Raw genomic sequence first — 15,036 nt, 5'->3', positions numbered from 1 at the left:
TAAGAGATGTAGGCGCTGCAGGTAGCCTTTTAACCTATTATGCCACAACGTGGGCCCCAAGAGGGATTAGCTTTAAAGTGATGACTATTTTGGTTGTATTGTAGACTGGTGCATTTGTGTTCAGATCTCTGTGCTCTTCTGTGGTTGCAAATTATTTCAATCAGGGAAGAAAATATTCCATCTTTATTTGTTTTCTTTCTTTCTTTGACTATTCCCGTAGAGGGTGAATTAAGTCGTTCTTAAATGGAATCCAAATTCCCTTCCCATATACTTGTTTTTAATATGATAAACAATGTCTTTTTAAATTTTCCAGTAACAGGCTTTTCATTTTATATTAAAATGTTTTTTTTTTGAAAAATAACTATTCAAGTATCTTCTGTATAATAACTTTAAAAACTATTATATTTGCTGATATATTTTCTTGTCAGCCATATGATGGTGAAGATTGAGCTCATGTGGTATTTTCTTCCATAAGGTCACTTTTAGTAGTACAGCTTGTATATAGGAATGTATTGGGTGTAGATCGAGTATATGCAAAGCATTTCCCTACACATTAAATTGTTTATGCTAAAAGGTGCATGTGTTAATGTATTTTTTACCTCTTAAACTGTGATTTTATTTTCCCCAATTTTAGGAATAGAAGTACCAAATTTCAGATCAATACTTTTTTATGGTTAAGTTGTAAGATGAGAATATTTTCAGGTATCAGAACTTAGGAAAGAATGCCCGGGCAGAAAGCCCACTGTACAGGACAAAGTGGGGGTGGTGGCAAAGGCTTCAGTGGCTTGACTTTTGAATACTATGTGCTTAGATTAGGAATGGCTCAGGGTCAGGTCCAGGCTAAAATCTCAGGATGGATTTGGCAGTAAATACTGGTTAAGTGGGATGATGTAAGTTGAAGACTGGCTGAGTGCTACCTTCCTGCAAATGTGAATGAGCCTGAAGTTTGTTTTACTAAATACCATTTGCTAAAACCTCTACATCATTTCTGAAGGTAGAAAAATTGGTTCGGAATCAATGTTTATTCAGTGAGATAACTCCTCACTTTTTTTTTTAAGAGTCATAGAGAGAGAGAGAGAGCAAGAGAGAAAGAGTGAGAGAGATAGAGAGAACCTTCCACTCCCCAGAAGTCTGTAAGTGCCAGGGCTGGCGAAGCCAAAGCCAGGAGCTTCTTCAGTCTTCCATGTAGGTAGTAGGGGCCCAAGCACCTGGGCCATCTTCCACTGCATTTCCCAGGCTATTAGTAAGAAGCTAGTTCAGATGTGGAGCAGCCTGGACATGAACCTGTGCCTATATTGGACGCTACCCACTACACCACAATCCCAGCCTCCTCACTTGTGTTTTAACAACAATTACAACAAAAAATTGTCTGTATACTCCCTGTCACTCATTTATTCATCAAATTAATGTTTGTTGAATACCTGCTTACAGAACATATTTTAGACACCTTAAAAATAGCAGTTGAGCAGGGCAAAGTGTACAGAATAGAACTCCTTAGGGAGTGTACAGAATAGTTGATTTTGCAATGGAGTTTGAAATACAGAATTTGGTTTTGTTTTCATGACTTAGGCTCTCTCTTTTTTTTTTAACTTGGAGCAATGGGGAAAACAACTGTCAAAAACCTGTTATTATGTTTTTACTCTAAAGAAAAATGTTTGTAAAAGAGGACATGCAGGAAAAAAATATGTTTCAAGGAAAACAATTTTTTCTGTTTTTAATAAAGAATTGAAATCACTACCGACATAAAATTATATGGAATTTTTAATGTTTGAATTAAAGTAAGGATAATTTTATGGTTCTTTTGGCAGGTAAAGTATTTTATAATATTTAACTTTTTCCATTAAATATTTTATAATTTACATGTGGTAAACCAGTAGATTCATTGAAGTATTCTATTCTTTTCTATGAATTTGTCATAGCCAGGCATTGAAAACAAACAACCGAAATGAAAAAAAAAAGATGACTGTAACACCTTGGGGAGGGGATGAAACCTACATTTTAGAAACACTGTTGAATGTTAAAAACCCATTTTAAGACTCTTATGAGTGTAGGCCAGCATTGTGGCACAGTGAGTTAAGCCACGCTTGTGATGACAGCTTCAGTCCTGGCTGTTCTCTTCCAGTCGAGCTTCTTGATAATGCGCCTGGGGAAGCAGCGGAAGATGGCCCAAGTACTTGTGTCCCTGCACACACATGAGATACCAGGATGGAGTTCCTGGCACCTGGCTTCTGCCTGGCCCAGACCCGGGTGTTGTGGCCATTTGAGAAGAACACCAAAAAATAGATCTCTCTATATATCTCCCTATAGATCTTCCTTTCAAATAAATAAGTACGTATTTAAAAGAATTTTTTTGAGTGCAAAAATAGTAGTATCTTCAACCATGCATATTGGTTCACCATAAAATCCTTTATTTCTCAGGATAGGATAGCACTAGGCATTCCAGAAATAATTCAGAATTTCTCTTTTGGACCATAATACAATGGAACTTAAAATTTAATGATGAAAAGTGCAGTTTGTACATAATCTGTGTATTCCCTTCCACCATCCCTTCTCATACCATTGTCTTAAGTTGGCAAAACATTCTGGCTACTACTCAGTGACACTTTTTTGCCTTCCTGCTTTTCACTTTTAATTTATCATTTGTTGATGGGGCCAGTGCTGTGGTGTAGTGGGTAAAGCCACTGCCTGCAGTGCCAGCATCCCTTATGGGTGCCAGTTCAAGTCCCGGATGCTCTACTTCGAGCCAGCTCTCTGCTGTGGCCTGGGAAAGCAGTGGAAGGTGGCCCAAGTCCTTGGGCCCCTGCACCCGCATGGGAGACCCGGAGGGAACTCTGGGCTCCTGTCTTCGGATCAGCACAGCTCTGACCATTGTGGCTGTTTGGGGAGAGAACCATCAGATGGAGGAGCTCTCTCTCTCTCTCTCTCTCTCTCTCTACCTCTGCCTCTCTATAACTCTGGCTTTGAAATAATAAATAAATAAATCTTTTAAAAATTATCATTTGTTTATGAAAAATAGAACAATACACATAAGACCTTCTTTTTTGATTCATAGATGCACTTACTATATTAAACAAATTATGTAGAAATTCTTTGCTTTTAAAATTAATTTGCTAGGAATTCAGGAGAGATCTATTTTGTGCCAGAAACTTACTGGAGGGATGGTGGGGTTTGGTAGAGAGAATGTACTTATTAAGTGATAAATGCATAATACCTGATCCCTTCCACTAATTTGTGAATAAACCACATGTCTTTGTTCACTCTGCTTCTTCTTAGTAGAATGCATCTTTTTTCTTATTGTCACTGCTTTCAAGTCTGATTTTATATGTTAACACATGCTATGGCCACTCAATTTAAATTAGAAAAGAAGAACTAATATTAAAAACCTAGCTCTTTATCTGCACTAGCCATATTTCAGTTGCCCAGTAGCCACATGAAGCTTCAGGTTCTAGGAAGGGCGGCACAGATGTAGACCATCCCCACCATCCCAGAAACTTCCACAGGCTGGTACCTCATTAGCCTGTGCACTTCTTGAAGGTAGGTGTGATACCATTTACATTAATAAGGTTCAAGAATTGAGAATACATGTGGAAGAGATGTATCTCTGAAGAGTCAGGATTTGGCAGATGAAATTTTACATGCTGAGAATGCCAGCAGTTTATTTGAGCTGGCCTGAAGAGGTATACTGGATAGTAACAGCACTGCCATTCTAAGCACAATGGTGTTGTATCCATTGGAATGCCATTAGGACTTGGAGAAGGGATAAATAACATTGCTTTGCATGAAGTTAAGACTGTCAGTTAGAAGCAGCCAGCCTGACCTTATTTCCATGTTTTATTCACTTCGAGCTACTTTTCTGATACTTGCTTCTTGAAGTAACTGATTTGCTTTGGATTATCTAGGTGCTTGGATTGAGGAAGTGATCAGATGTCTAAACTCCATACCCTGATTACTAATTAGTTAATGTTTTACCTAAGCAAAAACTTTAGATTTTACATTGGTGTGATGAGAATAAAAATACCTGCCTTTTATGATTGTTTTGCCTTGAAACTTAGAGATGTTTTTAAAATTTCTGACATGATACTTTGTTAATAAATATTAATCTCTCCCCTTCCTTATATTTTTATTAAATATGTTGTGAGTATCCAATGAACTAATGTGCTGAATAGTGAAGAGTGAAGAGCGCTGAGTTTGAGTTACTCTATTGCAATTATTGTCTGAGATCTGACTTATGTTTACCTTTTCCTGAGATATATTCTAAACCGTATTTTAAGATTCTTGAAGGTTAGGAGCTATATTTTACTTCTCTTTGAACTCCACAGCATCACCTGGAATATTGCTAAATGTATTATGCTAATGTTTCTTCAATCTATAGCCAGCAGAATAAATGCCTGAGGTTTCTGACCTAACCTGCCATCAACCACTACCCTTAGAATGATCAATAGCAGGAACAGATTTGGGCAAACCAGTAATTGTAATGGAAGCAAAATCAAAATAATGGATTGTCCAAGGATAGCATTACAACAGTTACATTATTGGAGTAGAGCTCTGTGTATGATTAGTGATAAAAGTGTTAGCTCACATTTGTATAATATCCATCAATTTGTTATGTAACTAGGCCCTATCTACTGTATTACTTTAAAGAATATATGTATGTGTTTGATCTATTATGATGTTGTATAATGCAGTCCAATACTTAGATGCCTTGACATGTATTGAATATTTCCTAATGACTTCTTGATGACTTGTTTTTGGTGGTGATTGTTTGTTTAATAAAATTTTGTTTGGGAGGCAGAGAATGAATTGCCGTCAGCTGTTTTATTCCCTAATTGCTCACAATGACTGGGGCTGGGCTGGGGGCAGATGAGGAGCCAGGAGTGCAACCCAGATATCCTATGTGGGTGGCAGAAACCCATTTAAGTGAGCTATTACCTGCTGTCTCCCAGAGTCTCTCTTGGCAGGAGAGTGGAGTCAGGAGCTGGAGCAAGGAATCAAACCCAGGCAATCTGATATGGGACACAGGATCCTACTCCCTGTGAACACAGCTGCTCTTGTTGATGAGTTTTAAGGATGAAAAAAAAAAATACAACAAGAGAGAAAGAACTGAATATAAGGAAAGGTGGAAAAAAGACTGTGGGTGGGGGCTGGAGATCAGTTACCCTGGCCATTGCTTTCCTATGTATCATATATTGGATCTATTAGGAGTCATTATTTGTATTATGGCTTTGGTTATAAATTATTATCTTTGTAAAATCTTTATAGCTGTAAAAAACTTAATGCTGTAGTTTTTAAGCTATGAAAATTATTGATTTGGCAGAATGAAGAGTGATTTAAAAGTAATATCCTTGGCCAGCGCCGTGGCTCACTAGGCTAATCCTCCGCCTTGCAGAGCCGGCATACCGGGTTCTAGTCCCTGTTGGGGCACCAGATTCTGTCCCGGTTGCCCCTCTTCCAGGCCAGCTCTCTGCTATGGCCCGGGAGTGCAGTGGAGGATGGCCCAAGTGCCTGGGCTCTGCACCCGCATGGGAGACCAGGAGAAGCACCTGGCTCCTGGCTTCAGATCAGCGCGGCGGCCATTGGGGTGTGAACCAACGGCAAAAGGAAGACCTTTCTCTCTGTCTCTGTCTCTCTCTCACTGTCCACTCTGCCTGTCAAAAATTAAAAAAAAAGTAATATCCTCTAAACAAAGAAAGGATAATTTTGGAAATAAAATTTTTAGCACCATTTAACATAAAAACAAAATACATTATAAAAAATTTTCAGCTTTTCTAAATCTTACTTTTAGCTTCAGGATTTCCTGATATACCAGTGATTTTTTTGATGCATTATACCGTTTGTCATTTAATGGACTATCCCCATGATATAGATTTTAACCATTTGGTGATAATAAATATATAACACAGAGAGTTAAATGATGTGTTTTAAAATGTCACAGAAAAAAAAAAAACCTGGGATTTTAAGGTTTTAGACTCTCTTGCCTGATTATTTTAAGGTTTTCATGTGGTTCTATTTTTGAAGAAGGTGGAAATAAACAAATTTAGGGCCTGATTGATGTGTATGGAGACAGTCTTCAGAACACCAGAGAGATGAGATTCCAGTTCCTGTTCTTTTTGTTTCACATTACTCTGGAAATCTACAAAGCATGTTTTATCCCACCTTAGCCAAATAAAATATGATACCCGTATTTTCCTTTGTGTTTGGAGTTATAGCAAAGTATTTATTGTTACAGTGTTTATTGATGTGAAAACTTGTATGTGATTATATGAATGCCTAATAGACTTGAAGTAAAGGCGGTCAGATTCAAAAATACTTGGAAAGATTGCATGTGTTCTTTTCTGCCACATGTTTGTAGCATTTATTTGAAAGGCCAAAAATTTTGTTGTAGTCCCATGTAAAGGAATTTCATAAAATATTTAAATTTTCTTTATTTTTCCTAAATATTGTTTGTAAGATGTACATTTCAGATAAATGCTCTGTAGAGTTAGAAAGAGAGCTTATTTTTTTCACTGTGCTCCCCAGCTCTAACTCTTTTTCATCTCCTTGTTTGTGTTTTTTTTAATTGAATTTTAGGGGGCTGCTGAAGTATCAAACTAATTTAGATACCCACCCTCCTGGCTGCATCAGTCTTAACCAAACTCACCATCAAGACATTTCCTTACCATTGCATCACTCAGAACATTTGCCTGGACCTTTCTTGGGAGAATTTTCAAAACCAGAAGAACTTGCTCAGAACACATTCATGAAGATTTGTGTGGAAGAGCCCAGATTCCGAGCTACTTTTCCACAGGTCAGATTTGTTCTGTATTGATCTCTGCAAGTCTGTGACTCCATGAAACTGATCAACATTAAATTTAGATATGTTCTTAATACTCTTTCATGTGTGATATCTAAGGATGTTGCTTTTTCATTTTTAAAAATTTTTATTAATATAAAGAGAACAGATTTCAATTATTTCATAGGTATGGTTCTAAGATGATAACCAATGATAACCATAAATTCTTCCCTCCTCCTTCTTCCCAGAACCCCCCTTCTTCCTTCCTTTACTTTTTTCCTTTAATTTTTGCAAAGACGTAATTTTAATCCCCTCTATAATCACAGGCTTAATTCACTACTAACCATAACATTCAACAACTAAAATGTAGGAAGAACACAGTTCCACAGGAGTATAAACCAGAGCTAAAAACAGTCATATCACAAGATGTCCTATATGTTTGTTTGTATTCTATATTAACTGCCACATATCACAGAAAACATATGGGACTGGCTTATTTCACAAACCATAATGATTTTCAGTTGCATCTATTTTGTTGCATAGGGCAGGGTTTCACATGAGGGTACAGATAAACCTTCCATATGCTGATTTCACTTTGGGTAAATTCCCAGAAGTAAAATGTCTAGGTCATATGGTAGCTCTATTTTCAGATTTCTGAGGCATCTCCATATTATCTTCCATAATGGTTGTACTAGTTTACATTCCTGCCGATGTGTATTAGGATACCTTTTCCCCACATCTTCTCCAACATTAGCATTTTTTGATTTTTGGATAACAGTTCTAATTGGGGTTAGATGAAACCACACTGTGGTTTTTATTTGCATTTCCATGATGTCTTATGAACCTGAGCATTTTTTCATGTGTCTGTTGACCATTTGAATTTCAGCCTTTGAACAAATGCCTATTCGAGTCCTTAGGCCATTTCTTTCTTTTTTTTTTTTTAACATTTGTTTATTTGAAAGGCAGAGATAGAGGCAGAGGCAGAGAGAGAAAGAGAGAAAGAGAGAAAGAGAGAGAGAGAGAGAGAGAGAGAGAGAGAGAGAGAGTTTCCATCTGCTGTTTCACTGCCCAAATGGCTGCAACAGCTTGAGTTGCACTGATCTGAAGCCAGGAGCCTGGAACTTCTTCTGGGTCTGCCACACAGGTGCAGGGGCCCAAGGACCTATGCCATCTTCCACTGCTTTCCCAAGCCATAGTAGAGAGCTGGATCGGAACTGGAGCAGCCAGGACTCGAACCAGTGCTAGTATGGGATTCTAGCCAGCACTGGAGTTTTACCTGCTACGCTATAGTGCTGGTCCCATTAGCCCAACTCTTAATGGATTGTTTGTTTTGTTGTTATTGACTTTCTTGAGCTCTTTATAGGTCCTGGATATTAATCCTTTATCAGTTGTGTAGCTTGCAAATATTTCTCCCATTTTTTTGGTTGCCTTTTCATTTTGTTGAGTGTTTCAGGTTCTGTTGTTCAATTATAGGTACCTGAAAATTCAAAACAAAAATACCTGTGATATTACAGAATGTACAAGTAGAAAATTTCTGCTTAGCTGATCATATGATCTTTGCATATTACAGCACTTCTACTTGCTACGCAAGAAATGATGGATATTTTTCCTATCCATTGAGAAAGGCAGATTGACCGGCAGCCACTGTGACACAGCTAGATAAACCACCATTTAGGACACCTGCATCCCATGTCAGAGTATCCAGGACTGAGTTCTGGATCCACTTGCCATTCAGCTTATTTCTTTCTTTTTAACTTTTATTTATTAAATATAAATTTCCAAAGTACAACTTTTGGATTATAGCGGCTTTTTCCCCTCATAACCTCCCTCCCACCCACAGTCATCCCATCTCCCGCTCCCTCTCCCATCCCATTCACATCAAGATTCATTTTCAATTATCTTTATATACAGAAGATCAATTTAGTATATACTAAGTATCGATTTCGACAGCTTGCACCCGCACAAAAACACGAAGTATAAAGTACTGTTTGAGTACTAGTTATACCATTAATTCACATAGTACATCACATTAAGGACAGAGATCCTACAAGGGGAGTAAGTGCACAGTGACTCCTGTTGTTGATTTAACAATTGACACTCTTATTTATGGTGTCAGTAGTCACCCGAGGCTCTTGTCATGAGTTGCCAAAGCTATAGAAGCCACTTGAGTTCGCCAGCTCCAATCTTATTTAGACAAGGCCATAATCAAAATGGAAGTTCTCTCCTCCCTTCAGAGAAAGGTACCTCCTTCTTTGATGGCCCGTTCTTTCCGCTGGGATTTCACTCACAGAGATCCTTCATTTAGGTTTTTTTTTGGTTTGTTTTTGTTTTTTTTTGCCAGAGTGTCTTGGCTTTTCATGCCTGAAATATTCTCATGGGCTTTTAGCCGGATCCGAATGCCTTAAGGGCTGATTCTGAGGCCAGAGTGTTGTCTAGGACATCTGCCATTCTATGAGTTTGCTGTGTATCCCGCTTCCCATGTTGGATAGTTCTCTCCTTTTTAATTCTATCAGTTAGTGTTAGCAGACACTAGTCTTGTTGATGGCCCAAGTACCTGGGCCTCTACCACTTTTGTGGGAGACCTGAATGGAGTTACTGGTTTCTCTGGCTTCAGAATGGCCCAGCAATAGCTATTGTGGGCATTTGGGGAGTGAAGCAGCAGATGGAAGATCTCTCTTAAGGCTCTTCTTCTGTCACTCTGCATTTCTAATTAAATAAATAAACAAACTTATAAAAAAAGAGAAGTTGAATATTAGATACAATAACACCAATTATTATGGTTAATTTGTTATTGTATAATATTGCATTATAATCATAAAATATTATAAATAGTAAATATTAAAACAAACATTGAGTGCTTAATTTCTGCTAGACAATGTGCTAAAATATTCCATATACATAATTTCCTCCAATATTCACAATGACTCTTGGAAACATTGAAATTAGGAATGCCATTCTTATTTTTCTGTTGATGAAACACCAAATACTTTAACCAAATTCTCTAAACTTGAAAGTCACAGAGACATTGTGGAAACATCGGTTTTTGACTAAAATACCTGCTCTTTGAAAATTCTTCCTCGGGGTACCCAACACGTAGTTCAGTAATTTTTCCTTGTGGCTGTGGAAATTGTCCACATGCAAGTTCTACCCTATACTGTTTGTCTATACTGGCTGAAGTAAGGAATAGTAATGTCAGATGTCTGTTTTAGGAAGAGAAGAAGGAGAAGTCAAAAGTTAAACTGCGGGCCAGTGCTGTGGTGCAGCGGATTAAAGCCCTGGCCTGCAGCACCGGCATCCCATATGGGTGCCAATTCTAGTCCCGTCTGCTCCTCTTCCAATCCAGCTCTCTGCTATGGCCTGGGAAAGCAGTAGAAGATGGCTCAGGTCCTTGGGCCCCTGCACCCATGTGGGAGACCCGGAAAAAGCTTGTGGCTCCTGGTTTCAGATTGGCGCAGCTCTGGCTGTTGTGGCCATATGGGGTGTGAACCAGTGGACGGAAGACCTCTCTCTCTGTCTCTACCTCTCTCTGTAACTCTGTCTTTCAAATAAATAAAATAAATCCTTAAAAAAAATTAAACTGAACTTGTAGGTGACTTTGGAATCAATGCACTAACATGTGTTCTGTGTTAGCAGTGCTTCTCTAGGTTTCTATTAGAATCACAGGTTTTAAAAGTTTTCTGAGTTTCACATAATAGTGACCATCAGGCAGGTATGTTGACCCCTGTTTCACTTATGTGAGACCCTGATATTCAATGTATGAGTGTCTCAAAGTGTCAAACTGTTAGTTACATTGCAGCATTTGTTCTTCAATACTTACTCTTCACATCGAGTTAGTCTAAATGCCATTGTAGGCAGAAGAGGCATATTTGGATGGATGGAAGGATGATGGTTACAACAACAACAAAAATAAGGTTTTTAAAAATTACCATTAAAGTTAGTTTTGGTTGGATGCCTCAAATTGATGCGGGAGGTGTAGTGTGCAATTGTAAGACTCTAAGGATCAGTCACTTCTCAAAGTGTACAGTTATATTGGGATCAGGGCCACCAACTCAACAGGAAATAAAATTTGTCACTATTTTCAAATTTTAAACATTGTTTCTGTCCGTATTATATTTTGTTAAGGCAAGTGAACAACATTTTTAGAATCTCACATTTTAAAATATCTTCATGTACATATTTAATGTGTGTGTACTATGTGTACATATATTATACCTGTTCATCCTGAGCATTGAAATATCTAAGATTTTCTTTTTTTTTAAATAAACAATGAGACTAGGGCATTTTTTTTTCTAAAATCATCCTCAGGTTAGTCTGAACTTCATTTTTTTTAAAGATTTATTTATTTATTTATTTGACAGGTAGAGTTACAGACAGTGAGAAAGACAGAGAGAAAGGTCTTCCTTCCGTTGATTCACTCTCCAAATGGCCGCAACAGCTGGAGCTGTGGCTGATCTGAAGCCAGGAGCCAGGTGCTTCTTCCGGGTCTCCCATGTGGGTGCAGGGGCCCAAGCACTTGGACCATCCTCTACTACCCTTCCCAGGCCACAGCAGAGAGCTGGATTAGAAGAGCAGCTGGGACTAGAACCGGCACCCATGTGGGATGCCAGTGCTATAGGCAGAGGATTAACCTACTGTGCCACAACACCGGCCCCTGAGCTTTATTTTTTTTTAAACTTTTATTTAATGAATATAAATTTCCAAAGTACAGCTTATGGATTACAATGGCTTCCCCCCATAACGTCCCTCCCACCCGCAACCCTCCCTTTTCCCACTCCCTCTCCCCTTCCATTCACATCAAGATTCATTTTCGATTCTCTTTATATACAGAAAATCAGTTTAGCATACATTAAGTAAAGATTTCAACAGTTTGCTCCCACACAGAAACATAAAGTGAAAAATACTGTTTGAGTACTAGTTATAGCATTAAATCTCAATGTACAGCACACTAAGGACAAAGATCCTACATGAGGAGTAAGTGCACAGTGACTCCTGTTGTTGACTTAACAAATTGACACTCTTGTTTATGGCCTCAGTAATCACCCTAGGCTCTTGTCATGAGCTGCCAAGGCTATGGAAGCCCCCTGGGTTCACTGACTCTGATCATTTTTAGACAAGGCCATGGTCAAAGTGGAAGTTCTCTCCTCCCTTCAGAGGAAGGTACCTCCTTCTTTGATGACCGGTTCTTTCCACTGGGCTCTCACTGGTGGAGATCTTTCATTTAGGTGTTTTTTTTTTTTTTTTTTCCAGAGTGTTTTGGCTTTCCATGCCTGAAATAGTCTCATGGGCTTTTCAGCCGGATCCACATGCCTTAAGGGCTGATTCTGAGGCCAGAGTGCTGTTTAGGAAGGCAGAGTTATACACATATACACAGAGGGGGAGGTAGAGAAAGAGAGGAAGAGGGACAGAGAAAGAGAGATCTTCCATCCATTGCTTCACTCCTAAATGTTAGCAACAGCTAGGGCCGAAGCCAGGAGCCAGGAACTTCTGGGTCTTCCACATGGGTGCAGGGGCCCAAGCAGTCTGACCATTTTCTGTTGTTTTCCTGGGCGCATTAGCAGGAAGCTGGATGGGAAATGGAACAGCCTGGACTCTAACTCGCACTCATAAAATATGCAGGTAGCAGCTTAACCTGCTAAGCCACAGTGTCGGCCCCTAGTCTGAGCTTTATAACTTCGTTTTATTTTCTCTTGAGAGAGGAATATAATGTGTATATACATTTGTGTGCATAAAAGAATGTGGGGAAGTATGAACACTTAATGATTAATAGTAATTACACTGTGGCTTGGGTTTGAGTGCGGGGTTTTGACAATATTTTTTATACCTTAGTTTTGTTTCAGTTGCAACGTGTGTGAATGTTTAACTCATTTTTCTTTCTATTTTATTGTTTAAAATACAAATCAAATGTTGTTATTGAAATATGTAATACTAACAATTGGGTAGGATAAATATTCTTATAATGTTTTTCAAGAACATTCTCAACAATTCTCCTATAGACTTGGCTTTGGATTTCTGGACCTTTGTGCCTATACTGTGCCGAAAGACTTTATAGGTGTATTCGGAGCAATAAACCAGTCACCATCCTCTCAGTTATAAGTCATCCCTCAGATGTCATGGAAATCCGAATGGTCAAAGAAAATTTTAAAGCAAGACCTGGCCAGGTGAGTCAGTGGTCAGCAACTTATAAAACGTTCCTAAAATAAACAGGCATAAATAGCATCATTGTATTAGTTGACGTCCTTTCTCATTTAAAAATTATATTTATTCCTTTTTAGTATGTTATTCTGCATTGTCCCAGTGTGTCTGCATTAGAAAACCATCCCTTTACCCTCACAATGGTAAGAGAGTTTGTTTTTTTGATTTTTTTTAAAAAAATAGAGTCTGATGAATCTTTTTCTTCTTTTTTTACTTTTTTTGTTGTTCTGTCTTACTCTGAAAATTATTCACGATGGTCACAAAATCCATGATGCTCAAGTAAGCTATCTTTTTTTATACAGAAATGTATTTATTATTTAGAAACTTTAAAACTTATTTACTCTTTATTATTCTCTGAAAATTTCAATTCAAGAATAATATTTTAAAAATTGACTAAAGCTTATTGATTCATAATACAGAAAATTTCTTGAACATTTTCACATTTTCTTTCATGATGCATATGAAGAAATTTAAAACATACACAATTTTCTTTAATGAGATTGAACTTGAGGAAAAAGAGGATACTATGGGTTGATTTGGAATTTTTAGAAACTGCCATGTTTAGAAAAAGTAAATTCCAATGCAATTGGCACTTAGGCTATGTATGGGGGTTGTTATGGGAAAAACTGTTGGAAAAGCAAAATGGAATAAATAGTGGGAATATTGAAGTAATGGGCAACATCATACCTATTTTTACTATCAGCATATTGTTTAACATTATTTTTGTGTCAGAAAAATAGCATAAACCAATCACAAAAAAAATCAAACAATTCAGAAGTATTGAGTATAAAATACAATTTTTTTCTCCTAAATCATTTTCTCAGGGTTTGGCATTTATTCTTCCAGATACTTTCTTATATATATTGACATATATAGATATAACATTTGTTTTCTTGATCATTTTTCTATAGCTATTTTGTTTCATCCAATAATATATATGTTAAGCAGAACTTCCCATTTTACTATATTTATATAAGTTTTGTTATTTTTGATGACTGCATAGTATCCACAGTAGGAAAGATTGTAACTTATGTAATATTCCCATTGATGGTGGGTATTTAGTTTTGGTTCAGTGTCTAACAAAGATATTTGAGAATGGGGATTTATTTAAACATATGCATACATATAATAAAATTGAACAATTTAAGGAGACAGAAAAATAACTGACATCAAAGTGCAGAGATTTGAGTCTGATGTTTTCCTGAGGATAGGAGTGACTTTCAAATTAAATATATTCATCTAGTTGAAAACTGAATCCTTGGGCAAGTTACTTCATCTTTTTGTGTATTTGATTCCTGGGTATATTAGTAGGATAAAAGCAGCGACTGTTCATTAATTTGTTGTGGGTTTAAGAGAACTACTGCAGATAAAGTGTCTAAAACAGTACCTGAGCTTAGAAAATGCCAAGTAAATATAAGTATGTGATAACAATTGTTATGACTTTTATTTTCAATATGTTTGCCCTTTGAAATATGTGCTTATGAAGACAGATGGTCTAGGAGAAACTTTACTCAAAAGACAGGAGAGTCAGAGAGGAGGTGCCCAATGGTTAGAGAAAAATCAGAAATCATTCAGTACAATTTCTTTAAAAGTGAACAGAAAACTCTCCTGTTTTTGCTTCATTTACTCTTAAGTTCTGCGTTCTATTTGCATGTAGCAAACTTGCTTATTAGTGATTAAGAAAAAGTGTTTTGGCTTCTAATGAAATAATTAACAACATCCTCTCTTATTAAGAAAGATTGCAATGGTGCCCTACCATGGGACAGAGTTAATTTGTAATTATTCCACAGTTGTGGATGACTGATGAGTCCAGATACCCTTTCATCTGGTGCTCTGTCCTGGCTGGGTAGAGTGAAAGGGGAAACCTATTGTTCGGAGGAATAGTGAAAACTTGGTTGTCTGTATGGCATAGAACATTGGGACCTTACAGTCTTAGGACACAGCTCTCATCAGAAGTTGGGTAGCAAAGTCATGTCCATTCCTCCCCCTAGAGATGGCTTAGAAGGTTATACTTAATGCATGAGGACCTCCTGACTAATATTTTACTTCTGATAGTTATAGTTGTAAGACATATT

The 15,036-nt window shown here is 37.5% G+C and overlaps 1 protein-coding gene across 5 annotated transcripts in view; it reads left to right on the top strand.

Moving 5' to 3' along the window:
• Nucleotides 1-15,036, top strand: part of NOX4 (NADPH oxidase 4) — a 208,546-nt gene that overhangs the window by 96,683 nt on the left and 96,827 nt on the right. For all 5 annotated transcript variants that reach the window (XM_089311743.1, XM_089311732.1, XM_002708641.6 and 2 more), the window contains 3 exons: nt 6,568-6,784; nt 12,763-12,927; nt 13,042-13,104. In XM_089311743.1, coding sequence (XP_089167869.1) covers nt 6,568-6,784; nt 12,763-12,927; nt 13,042-13,104 — 445 coding nt within the window. The remainder of the gene's footprint in view (nt 1-6,567; nt 6,785-12,762; nt 12,928-13,041; nt 13,105-15,036) is intronic.

Source organism: Oryctolagus cuniculus, chromosome 1 (genome assembly GCF_051225735.1).
Source record: "Oryctolagus cuniculus isolate XC-2025 breed Fujian yellow rabbit chromosome 1, ASM5122573v1, whole genome shotgun sequence".
Taxonomy (NCBI): domain Eukaryota; kingdom Metazoa; phylum Chordata; class Mammalia; order Lagomorpha; family Leporidae; genus Oryctolagus; species Oryctolagus cuniculus.
The sequence above is the reverse complement of the archived record's forward strand: the minus strand, read 5'-3'. Positions and strand labels throughout refer to the sequence as shown.